A 19,483-nucleotide genomic window follows, 5' to 3' on the forward strand; every position below is an offset into this window, starting at 1 on the left:
ATCCTGGAGGGATAGAGTTACATCTGCAGAAGCATGTGTGTGGACCTTGACACACGATGCACATTCAGCCAACATTGTCATGAGCCAAGTCGTTGAACTGTGCAAAAATATAATGGTTCTTCATTAGAAATAAAGAAATCAACACACTCACAGGATGGCACTGCTGCTATATGCTCATAAATAAATGAAGCCTCCCCGATTATACGCAGTGAAGTTTGGAGGAGGCGCTCTATCTGTCTGTCTGACTACATCTCTCTCTCTCTCTTGCTCTCTCTCTTGCTCTCTCTCTCATGCACTCTCGCTGTCTTTCAAAAACCAGGGAGTCAAATGCTTTATGTTTGACAGTTGTGTGTGACTCGGACGTACGTTTTATTTCATCTTCATCTCTTTCTGTGCTTTGGAAACCCCACGTTTCTTGATGCATTTGGTGTATCTGCCTTTTTTCTTGTTTTGTTTTTAAATTATCAACACCTGCCTGATCCCATTTTTGTCAAACCATTTGACAACTGGCACAGAGCAGGATCAACCAAGAATGTCAGTGCCCCGAAACTCCTCCACTGGCTTTGAAGCAATTTTTTCTACTCTACAGGTAGGGATCCACTGTGCAAGTGTGCATTATATGATACTGTAGAGCTTCAAACAAGTGTTTAGTCATTCTCAAATGGCACAAGTACCACTAGTGATACATAGGTTCTTTCAAGTGTTAAGTGAAAGAATCAATACCTAATACATTTAGTACAATACATTTGCAGTTAATCTTTTCTTTTGTATTTTCCTGTATTTAAACGGTGGTAATGTTCAAAGTGTGCATAATGTTACAATGGCTCACAATGATATTAAATGCAGTTTTTATGAATAAAACATTTTCCTTGTTTTTTTGAGGAACACTTGGGCCAACTAGTACTGTATGTTAATGATGGTCGTGATGGTGGTACTTGGAGGGCTAAGATTTTCTTTCCAGTGGTACTTAGTGTCAAACGTTTGAGAACCACCGCATTATATGATAGAATGTGTTCAATGAAACTATCAGCTTTAGAAATGTAATATTAAATCATGAGATACTTTATAGTTTTTTTTTGGCATTGTTGTGTACATTGATATATACAGTAGATTGATGGCGACAGTTGAAAGGGCCCTGTGGTCTAATTGAGTTTGACAATGTGGTCTCTTTAGCCCTTCTAATTTTAGTGATCCTTTGAGTGTAAAAGTCCGATCATGTCAGTTGTCATTGGGATTTTGCGTGGTATTAGAGTCAAAAAGGTGGAGGACCCAAGTGCAGGGAAGCAGGGAGGCAAGGAAGGAGTGCAAGAATCTCAAATTCATATTTAATTTTAAAAACAATAAAGGCAAAGGAGAATAATGGAGGCAAAAAATGCAACATTAACAAAGTGCTAATGAAAAAAAAACCCTTCCAACTAACAAAGAACCACTAAGGGTACACTCACGACGAGAGAAACGTGACTTACAGCAACAGACTAAAAACGACAAGGAACCAACAAGGACTGAAAGAAATTTAAAGTTAACAAAAACAAAGACCATGTCAGTACCCCCCTTAAGAGACGGATACCACACGTCCCTGAAAGTTACAACAAAAGTGTCAGAACAGTGTGGATGGAAGGGAGCTTGGAGGCGGGTTCAGAGTGCCCATCAGGGCCAGTCTGGTGGCAGTCCAGGACGCCAGAGATGTGGTGCTTGGCTGGGTCGTTCAGGAGGCCAAGCAAAAGGGTTTCTATCAGGCTGTTCAGGTGGACGGCCATGATGCCAAACCCAACGGCAATGGAGAGCCAGGCAAGAGGGTCGGGCAAGGTCGGGGGTCGGGACAAGCACCCCGGGAGCAAGGTTGGGGGTCGGCCGCTGGACGAGCACCCCGGAGCAAGGTCAGGGGTCGGCCGCTGGACAAGTGCCTCCAGAGCACGGTCTGCCTCTGGACGAGTGCCACAGGAGCAGGATCGGGTGGCGGTCGCACAACGCGTGACACAGAAGCAGGATTTGGTGGCCGCTGCACAGCACACACCGCAGGAATGGGAGCCTGCCGAGTCGCTAAGGCCGCCTGAAATTCTCGGTCACAAGCTTATCGCCCCTAGGCCCGATTGGCTCACTGAGTGAGTTTGAATAGAAACCCTTACCTATAGTTGGTGTCACTTTCGTCCACAAGGTGGCTCGCTCTCTAGCCATGAATCAACCGCACGTCAAATGGAGCCAATGAGTCTGGTTCTGAACCACCAAATGGCGATCGTAATCTTTGATATTACAATGTCACCCATAGGACATATTGTCCTGTAAACAGGAGGGGCGAGAACCTGCTGGGTAAGCAAACTGTCCCCAGAAAGCACATAAAGCCAGCCCCCCGGTTCCTTAGATAACTTGGGGTGCTGTTCCTCTTGCTTTTAGCAAAAGCCTTTCAGAATCATCTTTATTTGCCAAGTATGTCCAAAACACACAAGGAATTTGTCTCCGGTAGTTGGAGCCGCTCTAGTACAACAGACAGTCAATTTACAGAACACTTTGGAGACATAAAGACATTGACAAAAAACAATTGTGCAAAAAGATGCAGAGTCCTCTAGCACTTAGAGCAGTTCGAATGACTAATATTGCAATAGTCCGGTGCAATGACCATTGTGCAAAGGGCGCTGAGACTTCAAGGATTGTATGCGGTTTAAAGTGACGAGTAGTGCGATAATCTGGGACAATGTTGGTTGTTCAAATGTTACAGATACTCCTCAATCAGTGTGCAAATGGAGCAGATGCTACTCTGGCATGAGTGGCCAGTATATGCAAATAGTGCAGCATGGCGAGACAACTACAGTGAGTGCACGAGTAATACATAATTGGTCCCACAGAAATGTGACAACGAACTCAAGTCAAAAAATTGCCAGCTTGTTGTAATGGAATTATAGGTTAGGTGTTTAAGAAGTTGATCGCAAGAGGGAAGAAGCTGTTGGAATGTCTACTAGTTATAGTTTGCATTGATCGGTAGCGCCTACCTGAGGGAAGGAGCTGGAAGAGCTGGTGACTGGGGTGCGGAGGGTCCGAGAGGATTTTGCACACCCTTGTCTTAGTTCTGGCAGCGTGCAAGTCCTCAATGGTGAGTAGGGGGGTACCGACAATCCTTTCAGCAGTTTTGATTGTCCGTTGCAGTCGGAGTTTGTCCTTTTTTGTAGCAGCACCAAACCAGACTGTGATGGAAGAACACAGGACTGATTCGATGACCGCTGTGTAGAACTGTCTCAGGAGCTCCGGTGGCAGGCCGTGCTTTCTCAGAAGCCGCAGGAAGTACATCCTCTGCTGGGCCTTTTTGAGGACGGAGTTGATGTTGGTTGCCCACTTCAGGTCCTGAGAGATTGTAATTCCCAGGAACTTGAAGGTCTCGACGGTTGACACAAGGCAGCTGGACAGGCTTATCCCAACTCTGCACTCTGTGGCACTGCTTGTCTTGCATGCCCAATTTTGTCAACATAAACAGGCTGTCTCACCACTGGAAGTAGTCACTTAATACAGATTATTCTTTGATCAGAATGGTGCTTTTCTTTATTTCTCCAGAATGCAGGGGATGCAGAGAGCACCGTGAATGTTCTCAATGTCCTGGATGAACTTCTCTCAGCAGGTAAGATTGGAAATGAATAGAATGAATAAATACATTTCCAGATATTCTCCAGCTACCGTATTTACACAACCATAAGGCGCACTTAAAAGGCTTACACTTTCTCCAAAATGGACGGGGCGCCTCATAATGCGGCGCGCCTTAGGTGTGGACCGAGTTCCAAAATCTATAAATGTTGTGTGATGAGCGCTCCGCTTGACTGAATGGGAGCATTTCCTGCCGACATGCTGCTCATATAGAGGAAAGGCAGACGTGGCTGAGGACAGCATTCGGCCGTTAAAGGGGGAAGGGTGCGCGTGACAGAGGACGCTAAAGGCACGCCCCCAGTAGTTATATAGCGGCGGTATGTGCATTGTACAAAACAATATCGGTTTGGTCTTACCTTGCCACCTACAGTGAATGTATGAGTCCCCAAAGTCATCCACTCGTTCCATTTCTTCCGCATCTGCTTTTAAAAGGGCGATTGCCTGATATGTCCATTACCTGCAACTGCGCAGTCATGCCACCAGGAATGATCACCAAGTCGGGTTTACTTTTTTTTAGGATTTGTTTAATGGCTGGCATGCGATAACACCGAAAGGCATTTTGCGAGAGTCGCTTGTGGTTACACCAGACTGCCCTAATCCAGTCCTTAGTAAGCGCCTCATCCATCCACTCTTTTGGGTAGCATCTCATCACTATGACGCCCGTTGGCCACTGGCAGTTCTTGGGAAGGTTTTTCATTTAAAGAGTATGTATGGCTTCATCTTAGTACCATCTCCATACACGCCCAGCATTAGAGTAAAGTGTTTTTTTTTTCGTTCCAAGTAGACTTTATCCTCATTGTTTTCCCACCTTTCTGAGCGATTGTTTGAGTGCTTGGCAGAACAAAGGTGAGGGGTGTTTGATCGGCATTTCCTGTGAAGCCAATTTCGTATTTTCACTACTTTCTCAGCCGAATGATGAACTGATGGTATTTCGTCAATTTGGACTCATAATCGGCTGGAAGACGTTCTGCAATTGTTGTTCTGCGCCTAAAAGAGTGGTTGTGCCTCCTCAACTCCGGTGCAATTTAAGCACTGCTGAGTTTGACATACTATATGTTTTTGCCTGGGTTTTCTCCAGATAGCCCTGTTTCTTCCTGCATGACCACACGTGTTCTGTGATTGGCTAGTGACCAGTGTCGGGTGTACCCTGCCTCTTGACCAAAGACAGCTGGGTAGGCTCCAGCTCACCCATGATGAAAAGTGGTATTGAAAATGGATCTATCATGTGTGATTTTTAAATATTCCCTGTGCACATAAATTGCTATGAAATACACAGTATGCAGCATCAGCCAGGTAAAAAAAAAAAAAAGGTGGCTTTTAGTAAGCATGGTGCAAATACATAAAAACACGATGGATGGTATAGCAAGTAGGGTTGTTTTATTTTCATTTTGTCATTTCCTGTAAGTAGTAGTGCCCAATTAACCATCACTCTTTGTTCCAGGTACTGATTGTCGTATTCGCTACATGATCAGTAAAGGTGGAAGCGAGTCCTTGCTGAACGCACTGGTCCAATATGGCAGCAGGTTCAGTCCCGACTACACCATTCTGTTGCCCATACTATACTTGGTGGCCAAAGTTGGACACAAAGGTAACAACATTCGTAACGAAATACAGTGGACCCCCCACTATTCACAGAGGATACAGACCATGCCTGACCGTGAAATGCGAATTTCCGTGAATAAAAGTGATTATGGTTGCCTATATTCAGGGTCCAAAATATTCCCAAAAAATTGTATGACACTTATTGCTACACAAAATTATTTTAATCTCAGCAATTGCTGAGATTTGTGTATCAAGTTTTCAAAACGCTGTTTTCGGCAGTCATTTCAACAAAAGTTCCACTCAGTACTAAATCACAGTCTAGATTCATGCTTTTATAACCTACATTTGTAAAACACCTTAGTCCATATATAGAGGCATATTTCGACCTATTGAACAGGCCATGTTACTGTATGTATAAGAGAATTACGGTGTTGTGGGACAGCAGAAATCCTTTTGCAGTAACACTGCATATTGTTCATGAGTCTGTGGCTTCCGATTGACCAGAGGGCCTTGACGGTAACAGGACGTGTGTATGGGAAGCGAGAGAGAGATGGACCTTGGTTGGCTACCATGCTAGTTAATGTTCTTGTTTTGACATGATTACGCCCCACAGTAATCGTTTTGAGTTCATTAAAGAGTTGGTTGATAGCTCGCTGCTTGTTTTGATTTCCTCTGCATCGCGACACTATCTTGCTTCAGAGGGGAAGTCAACTGTTTGATTGAATTGAAGCGTGCTAAATCAATGAAAAAGGGTTCTACTTTTTACAATGTGCTTCTTGTACAGATGTCTTCTCTTGCATGGTAGTTACTGTATACTAAATATTTATATTTTCTGTATCCACTATTTCTACTGAAACAATTCAAATTACCCCATTGTGTGACTAATTAATGCTATCTGATATTCCCAAATGCAGTGTTTATTAATAATACTTATTTTATTCATATCTTTTAACCTTGCGCCGTTCTCAAGTGACGTGTGCAGTGACGTATTAATTTATTTCCACGTGTAGCATATTCGGTGTCATGGAGGCAATGATTAGTGACTTACAGTGGGACGCAAAGAGAACTTTCGGATCCGAGGCTCGGTAGCCGGGGTTTGTGATAAAAGAGCGTGCACCGAACTATGACACTGAGCGAGTCGTACCCGGAAAGCATGGAAGTTGCGGGACTGTTCAATGTGGACGCGCCATTTTGGTTGTTTGTTTGTTTTTACAATATAGTGTTTATTTCATCGAATTCATTTAAGAAACTTATACTCAGTGTTATGGCCAGAATGAGTCAGCAAGTGATTTCCATAACAAAATATGACGTTCCCTAAGATTTCACAGCTCTGCACCAATCAGCGATCACATTTCTGTTTACGTCTGCCTGCCACGTAGTGATGGGCACGGCAGTTCTTTTCAGTGTACTGAATCATGCGAATCAGTTCATTCAAATAGATTCGTTTATTATATATCCTCCTCTTCCGCTGACTCAATCAAAAATGTAACAGCTGCTGTTACATTTGTGATTGGATGAGTGAGTTGAGAGCTTGCAGTGGAGCGAGGGAGCGTGTGTGTATCGGTGGAACTTTCAGCTAATGCAAAACAACAGCCTGGCTTCCACCACGGAAGGATTAGTTTGATGTTTATTTGGTGTGGTTGCAGCCGACAGTAACCTTTCGTTGTCTCAATTAAAGACACACTACAAATACAAGAAATATATATGCTGCAGTCAGTATTTTGCCCATGAAAATGAAATCTTTTTTTTTTTTTTTTTTTGGCAGGTTACAGAAAATCCCAAATGGGCAAGTTACTCCATGAATAACAAAGGACAGGCTCCCCCCACCCGCCAAAAAAACCAAACAAACAAATGAAAAAAAATCGGCCCATGAATACCACTGTATCGCTGAAACAATAAAGGAGCGTGTTAGACCTTCATGACAAACAGATTCAAAGAAATATAAACATATGAACATTTTAAATGTAAAATAAAATATATTAATGCCAAAGAAGTTGAAAATGTGGCTGCTAAGGGTGGCGTGTTCTCTTCGTGTCAGGGATGAGATCCTGCCCCGAGTGGACAAGTTCAAGTGTCTTGGGGTCTTGTTCATGAGTGAGGGAAGAATGGAGCGGGAGATCAAAAGGCCGATTGGCGCAGTATCTCCAGTGATATGGTCTCTGCATCTCTGCAATGAATGAATGACTCCATCAAAATATTGGACAGGTCTGATGGCGAGGGAGTGTGTGACCCAAAAGCTCCTCCTGTACTACATCAGTGTTGAGTTGAGGCCAACAAATGACAGTCTGAGCTATAGCTGTTGTCGTGACCTATATTGAGGAATTCACATAAGTGGTGCGCAGGTACACAGAAAATGTCTACTAAAACATAAAGCATATGGGAAAAGATCTAAAAGGGGGAAAAAAACAGATATAAGGTCAAACAAACAAATACGTTTTATTCCTTTATTTTTACAGAAAATAAGTAACGGATAGGACGTACATCTTGGAACGGACATAAATTCATCCATTGAGGTCGGTGGGTCATGAAAAAAAATGGGCACCAAGCAACAACTTCTGGTGGTCATTTGAGAACCACACCTAAATTGTTATGTGCACGCCTGCCTATAATAATGAGTTAATGGCTATACAGGGATAGATAAACATCAGGGCATTTGGTTGTGTGTGTATGACAATAACTTCCATGATGGTTGCCAGAGAGGCTTAACAAAACCTCATTTTGTGAACTTCTCTGGGAATGACACTGCCATTGAGAATAAGTGGTGGTGGTTGTCTACAGCGGCTATAACCTTAAACTTGCCTGCTCTGCCACCTTGTCATCCAATGAGGTGCCTTTTGCATGACTATCCTCGAGTGTAAGTAAATGTCAAAACCAACCACACGAAGGGCTGCTTGAACCATTAATCTGTTCTTGGGTGGAGCATGACATTGACTCAAGATGTGTCAAAGAAGAGCAGGTGAGCGTGGCAAGGCTGCAAGAGGGAAAGCAAAGGAATTAACACCGGTGAGGGGTTTCTGTAGAAACATCTCATGGCGAGACTGAAAAACTAGGGCTCAGAGAAATGGCAGACCCAAGACAAAGGGGTCCATGGACAGCAATAGGGCCAAAATACCTGATGACGTTTTAAAGACTGAATGTGCGGAAAACGCTGAAAATGAGCCCCGTTAAACTTTCACCCATCAATCAAATATGTTCTTAGGTCTAATGCATGCCAGAGGTGGGAACAAGTCATTGCTTTGCAAGTTACAAGTCTCAAGTCTTTGCCCTCAAGTCCCGAGTCAAGTCACAAGTCGAGACATGCAAGTCCCAAGTCAAGTCGCAAGTCCTACACTTTGAGGAGTTTCAAGTCCTTTCTAGTCATCCAGCCCACCCCTAAAAAAAATAAAAATAAAACATATATATATACCGGTATATATATATATATATATATATATTTGTTTAATTAATAGGTATATATTATATACTGCATTTATATATTTCAGATATTTTAAAACCCCAAATATTTGCACATTTAAAACCATTTGTCTGAAGTGATGCTAAGCAGATCTGTCTCAAATAATAATGTGCATCCAGTAGTGCTGCAATTAGTCATCGATTATTGTACTGGCAATTCTATCGGAATAATCAAGTATAAGGATACAATATATTTTTGCTTGGTTGATGAGCAGTTGTAAATAGAAAGCTACGAAGTGTTGGTTTTTCAGTACTTGGTCAAAGTAGCAAGTCTTTTCCAGTCATTGGATTGAAGTCCAAGTTAAGTCATCAGTCACTGCTGCTCATGTCCAAATCGAGCCGAAAGTCTAAACATATTGTCGAGTCAAAAGTCATCAAATTTATGAGTGGAGTCTGACTTGAGTCCAAGTCATGTGACTCAAGTCCACACCTCTGGTGCATGCCTATACATCCCGCAAAAATATATCCGCCTCAAGCCTACGCCTAAGTTAACTGTGTATTAAACACAGCTATGTCTATTATTTAGCCTGTGGTTCACAAAGACAGAGATTTGAGCACATACTTCCTGCTAGTTATAAAGTATTATGGTAGCTTGAATAACATAAAAGACATAACACTTGGGAAATAACGACACCAAACTGTACTGTAAATTGTGGCATCCAAGGAAGTTGCATTTTTTGGGTAGTAGGCATATCTAGCTACCTAATTGCAAGATGCAGTAATAGAAATGGGCCAAATAAGTACAACTAAATAATTCGCAATGGCATCAATGGAAAGAAGTCACTCAGTTATAGTGGGGGAGAAGCGACACACGCTGGATGCCACTGTGCGTCACCGGGTGCCGTTTTAGCTACGCCCAAAAGAATCAGGAAAACAAATGCTGACAGTTTAACGCTGTATCTCCACAATTGATTATGGGACAAATTTTAGTCTTTGCACATTTTCAGCAATTACCTTCAAACATTCATTCATTCATCTTCCATACTGCTTTTCCTCACTAGGGTCATGGGCGTGCTGGAGCCTATCCCAGCTATCTTCGGGCGAGAGGCAGTGTAGACGCTGAACTGGTCGCCAGCCAATCGCAGGGCACATATAAAGAAACAACCATCCGCAGTGACATTCAAACCTACGGGCAATTGAGAGTCTTCAATTAACCTACCATGCATGTTTTTGGAACGTGGGAGGCAACTGGAGTACCCACGCAGGCACGGGGGCAACATGCAAACTCCACACAGGCGAGGCCGGATTTGAACCCGGGTCTTCAGAACAGTGAGGCAAACATGCTAACCAGTCGGCAAACATGCTAACCAGTCGCCCACCATGCCGCCTCTTCAAACATGTATATGTTTTTAGAAACAAATCTCTAAGTTTACGTTACAGAATATTTAATATAAGAATGATAGTCCCACTCGGAATCAATGTTCAGCCAGAGGTTGGAGTTGAAACTCCTTCTGAGAGGGGACCAGACGTTCACAACAGACTATCTCAATACGTTTGGGTCAGCTAGGTTGGAACGGCATCCACCACCAGGTGGTGATAGTTTGACCGAAATGCCCTTCTCTTCACCAGAGTATCCACGAGGTGGTCGCCAGTCCAATGACATTACTCATTGAACTCTGGCCTAGGGTGTCGTGGTGCCAAGTTCATAAATGGATACCCTTATGTTTGAACATGATGTTTGTTATGGACAACCCATGACAAGCACATAAGGTCAATAACAAAGCACCACTCGGGTTCACATCATGGGAGCCATCCCACAAATTGTGCCCTTCAAGGTGTCACTGTTATTGCCCACGAGTATTGAAGTCGCTCAGCAGAATAAGGGAGTCCCCAAAAGGAGCACTCCCCAGAACCCCCCCCCCCCTCCCCCGCAAAGACTCCAAAAAGGGTGGGTACTCAAAACTACTGTTTTGTGCATGGGCACTAACAACAATCAGACCTATTCCCGCACCCAAATGTGGAGGGAAGCTACCCTATTGTCCATTGGGGTGAGCCCCAACATACAGGCACTAATTAGTGGCAATAAGTATGCCCACACCTCATGGCCGCCTTTTACTGTGGGCAACTCCAGTGTGTAAGAGAGTCCAACTCCTCTCAAGAGGACTGGAGCCCAGGCTGCAAGCCCGACTATATCTAGTCAGACCCTCTCATCTTCCCTCACCAACTCAGGCTAACATCCCTACCAGAGGAACGAGCTTCTGTAGCCAGGGACCGGACCACTAAGGTTCTTGCCTGTGTGCACCCAGCTCACAATGCACCTAACTCCGTTGGCCCCACCCACATGTGGTGAATCCATTGCAAGGGGGACCCATGTTATGTCTTCAGGTTGTGCCAGGCACTCACCATCGACGCCCACCTTCAGGCCTGGCTCCAGAGAATTGTTCCAGTGACCCTCATCTGTGCAAGGAAAAACATGTACCAAAAATTGTCTTCATCATAGAGTAATCGGAGTGGGGCATGTTCTGCGCCACTATTGTTGAGGTGGCTGACTAGAACCGTGACTGTAAGTGGTCGGTACATGTTTTGGCGGTAGCTTACACGACATGCCTGCCTAAGAAGTCTGGGTACTCTGAGGCGGGCTCTCCTATCTGTGGGGTTAAGGTAGGGAAAGTGGTTAAAAAGCACCTCAAAGGCAGGGGCCCAGGCGTGGATGACATCCACCTGGAGTTCCTAAAGGCTCTGTGGGGCTGTCTTTGTTGACATGCCTCTGCAACATCACGTGGACATTGGGGACATTCTTCAGGATTGTACGCCCTCTTTTAAATAAAGGGTTATGTTCCTGTTCCAACTACAGGGGCTCACTCTCCTCAGCCTCCATGGTAAGGTCTATTTGGGAGTTCTGAAGAGGAGGGTCCACCAGGAAGCCGAATCTCAGGTTCAAGTGTGGCAGTGTGATTTTTCTCCTGGCCATAGAACAGTGTCAGAGTTTGGTCCACATAGATGGCAATAAGTCAGATTTGTTTCCAGTGAGGTTTGTATTCTACCACGGCCCTTAGTCACCAATTTTGTTCATAACTTTCCGGGACAGAATTTCTAGGTGCAGCTTAAGTGTTGGTGGGGTCCAGTTTGGAGGCTTCAGTATTACATCTCTGCTTTTTCCAAATGATTTGGTTCTGCTGGCTTCATCAAGCTGTGACCTTCAACGTAGCCATATGGTGAAGCTCTCGATTTACTGGTCGATCTACGTTCCCACCCTCACCTATGGTCACGTGGTATGGGTTGTGACCAAAAGAACAAGATCATAGATTACAAGCCTCCAGAGGGTGTGGGCTCTTCCTTAAAGATAACTCAGTCGTAGAGGTGCGGCTCAGACTCAGAGTACAGCTGCTGCAACTCTGCATTGAAGCCAAATGAGGTGGCTTGAGCACCTGGTTAGGATGCCTCCTGGACACCTCCCAGTTGAGGTGTTCTGGGCAGGTCCCACCGGAAGGAGGCCCCTGGGAAGACCAGGATATGCTTGAGTGACTGTCTCTCAGCTGGCTTGAGAAGGCCTCGGAATACCCCTGGAAAAGATGAATGAAGTTTCCAGGAAGAAGGAAATCTGGCCTTCCCTGCTTAGCCTGCCCCAGAAAGCCAAGTGGAAGTAGATGAATGGATGTCTGGAAGATAGTCCCTGGAGACTGTGGATCTCCAAGACACCTTTGTGGCCAGTCTCAAACAGCAATGACTTTGACTGGGTCAGTAGTAACTCTGGCTCAGAGATGGTATATGGAATTTATTGAGGTTGAGCATTTACTTTAAAGAGCAGCAAGTATTTACAAAACATTGTTTTCTACTGTATCTAGGATTTGTTTTTAGCCTTCTGCAATTAGGTAGTGGGCATAAACAAAATCTTCCCCGCCCCCAAAAAATTATTAAAAGGGTGAATTGTACTGTACCTGCCGCTAAATGGGTGTATTATAAGAGGAATATTTGACATTCCATGTTACTCGTAATTCTTTGATCTAAAACATTTGGTGAGCATGTGCAATGAAGATTGGAAAAATATTGCCCTACTCAAAAAGAATAGAATAAAAAATGAGGATGTACCCAAATGTATTTGCATTATGTAAAGTTTCTGCAGTTTAACTATTTCATGATGCGTGTTTTTTCAGACTGTGGTATTGGTAAGAAGGCAGAGGAGGCTGGAGCTGTTCTGCTGATTCTCAACCTGCTCAAAAACAACATTCAACATGCCAGGAGGGTTGAAGCATGCCTCTTAGTCATCCAAGTTCTTGCTGCATCAGGTAAAACAAATTCTTTTAGGGTCTTGGAAAATTCATGGAGTATTTCATTTGGTGGTCGTCCGATTATCTGTTATACTGAAGCACTTGTGTTTTTTTTGAGGCCATAAGTACCAAAATTGTTTTTTTCCATGGCCAAAAACGCCCAGGACAGTACAAATATAACAAAAAGCTTGAAACTGACATTTTATGCAAACTTACCACACCATTGTGCTTGGTCATGGTGACATTGTTGACGTACAGTACTCATCATAGGCGTGTTGCTTTCATGATCCACACGGAATTAACGCTTCTTAGTTATAAATCAGTTGCCAAAGGTGAACGGCTTGGCAAAAAAAATTTGCTGTACCAAAAATAGCATGTTCCAAGACTCCTGAGACTTTTTTTTTTTTTAATTCCTGAGTTAACACGCCGACATGCCTCTCTCGCTCTCTCTCTCTCTCTCTCTCTCTCTCTCTCTCTCTCTCTCTCTCTCTCTCTCTCTCTCTCTCTCTCTTGCTGCGCTGCACTCTATAGCACAATAGATAATAGATATAACCATAATGACCAGGTCAGTACCCCACATTCAACATGGCCGCCACATAGGCACGTCTAGTCATATTGCATATCTGTGACCCGGAAATACATCAGTCCCATTCTCTGGCTGCATTCCACCCACAGCGCCAGTAAACAACAGCGGCCACTCTGGAACTAAAAGACTTTGTCAACAGTAGTTTAAGTGACAAATGTAAACTATTTTTGGACACATTGTTCAGTTCCGACGGTCCGTTTTATCTGATATCCGTTGTATCGGGGTCCGTTTTATAGAGGCGCCACTGTGTAGCCAATCTACGTTCCCTGACTCAGCAAAAAGAAAAGCTCTTATAAGTAACTGATAAAACAAGGAGGCTGACCAAATGAAGTGAAAAATTATGATGGGGCACCAGGCTACACTAAAACTATATGCTCTTTTTTAACAGTTTTTATGCTTCAATTATTTCCAATATCTGTTGTGACGGTGTTGTACTAAACTGCAGCGCAAATGACGAAAAAAAACATCAACAACCGAAATAAATCACTTGCTTGTAGGCGCCGCAATGCTGACCAACAGAATTGCTGAAATTAATTTTCTGGTCATGTCACATGTAAAGAGAAACAACTGACACACGCTAGCTATGTCCACTTTGATATTAAGAAGACAAACTTGGGATTGATTGTGATTAGAACTAGGACAGAGAGTCAACAGGAAGTGAGACAGACTAATGAAATGACTCCTTAAACAGCACTGTGAGGATTACGAGTTTTTGTGATTTTTTTTTCACATGTATTTTTTTTATTGTGCTACAGTTTCCACAGCAAAATCTATTGGGTCAATCCAAGGGCTGGATATCATCTACAACCTTATCCCTAATTACACCACCAAGAATCTGCAAACAATTAAGTATGTACTGAATGCATGCATGAATATATTTTGCAGTAACTTGAGTAAAGTAATACAATAATTCCATCCATCCATTTTGATTTGAACCCAGGTCCTCAGAACTGTGAGGCAGATGTGCTAACCAGTCACCCACCGTGCTGCCCAATACAATAATTATAAAACTTAATTATAACAGATTGGAGACTAACAGACTGATGTCCGTTGGACTTCCTTGGGCAATGCATCTCGAAATATCTACGGTGAATCTCAACTCATGTTCAATTGATAATAGAAAATCCATCCAGTCATTTTGCTGGATGACCAGAAGGTTTTGAAGTTGTGGTGATTATCTCCTTTGACCACCTCAGAAAGTCATTAAACAATTTCTCGAGTCTTATTGACCAAAGAGAAAAATAAATAATTCTGGAGCCTGACAGACAGGCATCGCAAGAGACCTTTCTAATTACCCAATCAGATATTTTTAATACCTACAGTATATACGCTTTCGACATCCTTCTCAATCTTCATAGCATTTCCCTCAGATACGCTAGAACACAGGTGTCAAACTGGTGGCCCGGGGGCCAGATTCGGAGCGCCAGATCATTTTATGTGGCCCGTGAAACCAAATCATCTGCATCCACTTCGTGTTTCTTGCTTAAATACCAAAATTGCAAATTGTCTTCACCTTTAAAAATACTGAGATATTGCAAGCATTTTGTTTGTACTCGAATTGTAGTCGAACAAACTTCTGATTTTGAAAGTAATTATCCATCAATTTGTGGATATGTAATGTCCAGGTAAGGTAATTTTGAACAGATTCTCATTTGCAATGCTGACCTGGCTACAGACACCGGAGTAAAACAAAGACCAAAAAAGCTTTATGAGACTCAGTTTCGAACATCGGTCACTTTTTAAAGTACTGTAATAGTGATTGTGTAATTTTGAACCATTACGAAAGTCTGAATATGGTCTTTTCAAGGATGTGAGCGTGGGACTAAATTCTTTCTGTTTTGCAGGGCATCCATTAATGCATTTACTGCGCTGCTTTCCTCAAGTAAGTTTTACCAGCTGTTTACCAGCTGAAAAAAATGTACTGTAATGTCACTTTTTTGTGTTTTGGTATGTTAAAACAAACATGTTTGTACAGCATGGCATGGATAAATAATGTAATACAGGTTGTGTAAATTGTCTTATTTGGTTATCAGGTAACCAGGTTCATTGATGCAAGGTTTCATAATATTTGCTCACCTGAGATTCTTGATCCATCTAAATAATTTCATGAAATTTCTTTTTAATTAAAGCTACTTCAGAGTTTTAGACAACAGCAACTGGTTTTCTGTGCTATCCCAGAAAACAACAGTTTAGTGAAGATACACACAGGTTCCAAGACAGATGTTTCTTTGCCAGCGACAGAACTATCGTAAAACCACTTACAGATCTCACGAAAGGCTACCATCCCACACAGTAAAACAAAAAAACTGCTCGTCTGCAGACAAGTACAAAAGGATCTAAGCCATTTGGAGAGTGTGGACCCCTGGAGGCTTTCCAAAACAAAACTGTCTCACCCATGTCCCAGTTCATGCCAGTTTTGAGAGAATTGGTGCAGTTCTCATCAAGAATACCCAGAGAGGTTGTACCTGGTGGGATTTACAAGTCGGAAGTTCAGGAACTCTAAAAGAAACTACCCGGCACATCTGCTTCAGTTTCAGGCATTAAAATGGACAGTGAGTGACAAATTCCATGATAATTACTGGGCCAAATGAACCGCCAGAATGAATAATAACCCCCTGACTTATGCCCTTACGATCACATAAACTCAATGCCACAGGCTACTGGTGGATGACAACACTATTATGATGATTTTGGCATTCATGTATGTATGTGACCTGCCGTCCAGTAACCCAAGTAAGGGGAAGGGGATACCTCCATCGTGTGTAGAAGTCCTCTGCCAAAGAGTTCACATCACGGGATCTCCAAATTCCAATGTTGTTGTGTAGATCAGTTGGGTGCATTCCCCTCTGTCATCACAGAATTCTATGTATACTCAACGTTTTGGAAGGTGGCCATTCTGGGGAATTAAGCTCTGTGGAAATACAGAAAGATAACGATGTGAATGCTTGTCATTGAGATAATGAAACAGAAAAGGAGAGAAGATAACAGGCCCTGTCCTATGCAGAGCACCCATCCTGAAGCTTTTCTGCTCCAGCAAGATGGTGGAAAGTTGCAAATGAAAATCGGGATCCTTTATAGAAAAGTGAAAGCCAGGGGTTGACATTGGCATCAAGACAGTTGTCCATCAATGTATGTTTGTCTTAAGCTAGTGAGGAGCGTTTTCTTCGTTGCTGATAGGTCTTCATCAATGGACCCCCGAGAACCCGCGATTCAGATCCAAAACCTCAGAACCGTGAGACAGACGTGCTAACCTCTTGTTGACTGTGCTGCCTAGTTTTATAATAAACCTTTACAAACCTATACACGTGACCCAGTGTGAGATTCATACTGAGTGCAATGGAAAAAAAGGATCACATTTATGAGGGCAACCTTTTCCGCTCCCTTTCCCTCACTGGTGCACACGCGCACGCACGCACGCACGCACACACACACACACACACACACACACACACACACACACCTTGTGACACAATGATGGGCTCCTAACAGGAAAAGGTTGGAGCTCAAAATCAACAACGGACCTCGCACCCCCAAAATTGTAATCCTCCAATATAATCCCAATTTTTAATATATGTGACTGTAATCTGATTACATGTTTTTTTTCTGTAACTGTAATGGAATCGTTACCTTTTTTTTTGGTATTCTGATTTTGTAATCCATTACATGTATTATGTTACTCCCAAGCCTGCTCCACAGTCTCACCAGAGCAGTTTGTTGGGAACATTTTATTGTCCCATTAGTTTCCTGACCATGACTTCCTCAGTAATTGATTGTTGTTGTCCAGATCTTATGCAGACAAAGGATAGGATTTGGTTAAACAGGCCAGGAATTTTGGGCTGCCGTTTGGCACAAAATTGTCACTTTTATTTGACAGTCTTTTTCTTTTTATTTCATTTATTTTGAAGTGTTTTAACATGTAAATATGTAACTACATCACTTTGCTGTCTGCAGCTAGGTCGAAAATTGCAAATGAGAATCTGTTTTAAATTGCATTGCCAGGATAGTTAAAGGTTAAAATAATAATAAATGAAATACAAATGAACTATTTTATGAAAGTTAACAGAATTTTTTTAGAAACATGTATTTATTCATTTTGTTTTAACAAATCACATCCCAGTGCATATTGTGCATATAAGAATAATATAGTGACTATACTAAAATTGAAATTTGACAAAACTGTGGTTTGATCATCACAAAAAAATCAATTCACTGAGACTCGTAGCTCGCCTTTGTAGAATTTACATTTGAGTCAGGGGCTCTTGTGAAAGAGCGCTGCTGTGGTATCAAAACAGCTTCCAGTGGCTTCAGTTTTTCGGCACGTTTGTTCGCCGTTAGCTTGTCATAGTTAGCATGTTTCGTCTGGTAGTGCCTCTTAATATTAAATTCCTTGAAAACAGCCACAGTCTCTTGGCAAATTAGGCAGACACAGTTGTTTCGTATGTCAGTGAAAAAATTCACTTGTCCTGGTCACGGCGGCCCTCATTGTCAACTTTCCTCTTTTTAGTTTCAGTTGCCATTTTAGAAATGGGCTAAAAACATACCACAGGGGTAAAAGTTCACACACGGGTCACGCGACGAGAGTGCGGCCACAGGTCTACTGCCACCCTCTGGCGAAATATAAAATGGCTTTTTTTTGTATGCGTGTATTGTTTATTGTGGTAAACTGTGCTGGCGGGCCACACATGATTGATTTTATGACATGATGCTTCGGGCCGGAGAAAATTTGGACACGGGATGGATTTGGCCCGCGGGCCGGACTTTGGGCATGCCTGGCCTAAAGACTATGTTCCAAGGGTATAATAATGTTTTGTTTTTTTCACGAGTTGAAAATATCACCTTATTCCAAAATGCTGCAAAGTTAAATTATATTATATTATATTATATTATTAAGAAATATTATATATTTCAATTAAGAATTGTACTACAAAAGTGGTGTATTTTGCAATACATGTATTACATTATTATACAATGTGTCATTACATACGTAATGTGGTGCTACAGGGTAGTATTCAGCACTTGCAAAGTTTACAAAGAAAACCGTGGTCAGTTTGGGTTATTATTATTATTATCAAAATCTTAAAATTGATGAAAATTGCGCCCGTCAAATATCAACTGAGGGCTTTCACTGTGACGTCTGTTTAAAAGACACTTGATTGAAACTTCAAATCTAACAGCACCTCTGGTCCATTACTGCAACAGTAGATTTCCTTAGGACTACAGATTTCCACAATGACTTACACAAACGTCCTTTGTGGATAACATTGTCAGCTGCAAATTGGTGTATTGCTGGAAGAGATGCTGATATTTTCCGTGTTTGTCCTGTTTCTCTGTTTCGTTCCTCAACAGAGGATAACATCTGCTCAGCAGTGTCCAAGGGTTATGTATCAGGCCTCCTACTGCTGTATGAGGAATGGCACAGCAAGGACACTAAACATTTTGCAATTGACATCCTCCAGGCACTGCTACAATGCTTTGATAAAATCGCACGCAGTGCTGTAGGCAGAGACACTTTCGTGTCCCAAGGAGGCATCCGACTTCTTTATCATACTACTCAGGTACTACTGCTGCTACTACTACTACTTGTATTAGTACCAACAAGTCTTGTTTTAACTTACCCTTTTTCACACCAAAAACTGCCATGAGACAGACTTGCAGTATTTACCAAGACATAACATTCTACAATGCTACAATACACTGAATTATGTGTGAACTGGAAATGGAAAGACAGAGATCCCAATGTATCTCACATATTGTTTCTGTACTGTACTTGTAGAGTGGAGGAAATAATTATTTGATCAGTCACTGATTGTTGTAAATTCACCCACTGACAAAGACTTGAGTTGTCTATAATTTTGATGGTAGGTTTATGTTCACAGTGAGAGACATAATATCTAAAAGAAAATCCAGAAAATCAAGTTTTAAAAATGTTTATTTACGAGCACAGCTCTACATATATGCAGTCATACATACCACTGTCATATTGGAATGAAAGTGTAGGCTACACATTTTTCATAACCTCTAGGTGGCGGTGGTATATTAAAATGAAAGTGTACACCTTTCTCATAAC

At 42.4% G+C, this 19,483-nt stretch overlaps 1 protein-coding gene across 1 annotated transcript in view; it reads left to right on the forward strand.

The window, feature by feature from the left end:
- The first annotated feature begins 298 nt into the window (after nt 1–298).
- The window catches only part of LOC133477890 (cytosolic carboxypeptidase 4), a 64,354-nt gene continuing 45,169 nt past the window's right edge, over nt 299–19,483 (forward strand). The window contains exons 1-7 of the mRNA XM_061773219.1: nt 299–589; nt 3,541–3,604; nt 5,069–5,215; nt 12,717–12,848; nt 14,172–14,265; nt 15,261–15,298; nt 18,763–18,971. Coding sequence (XP_061629203.1) covers nt 533–589; nt 3,541–3,604; nt 5,069–5,215; nt 12,717–12,848; nt 14,172–14,265; nt 15,261–15,298; nt 18,763–18,971 — 741 coding nt within the window. The 5' untranslated portion in view covers nt 299–532. The remainder of the gene's footprint in view (nt 590–3,540; nt 3,605–5,068; nt 5,216–12,716; nt 12,849–14,171; nt 14,266–15,260; nt 15,299–18,762; nt 18,972–19,483) is intronic.

This window comes from Phyllopteryx taeniolatus, chromosome 5 (assembly GCF_024500385.1).
Source record: "Phyllopteryx taeniolatus isolate TA_2022b chromosome 5, UOR_Ptae_1.2, whole genome shotgun sequence".
Classification (NCBI taxonomy): Eukaryota; Metazoa; Chordata; class Actinopteri; order Syngnathiformes; family Syngnathidae; genus Phyllopteryx; species Phyllopteryx taeniolatus.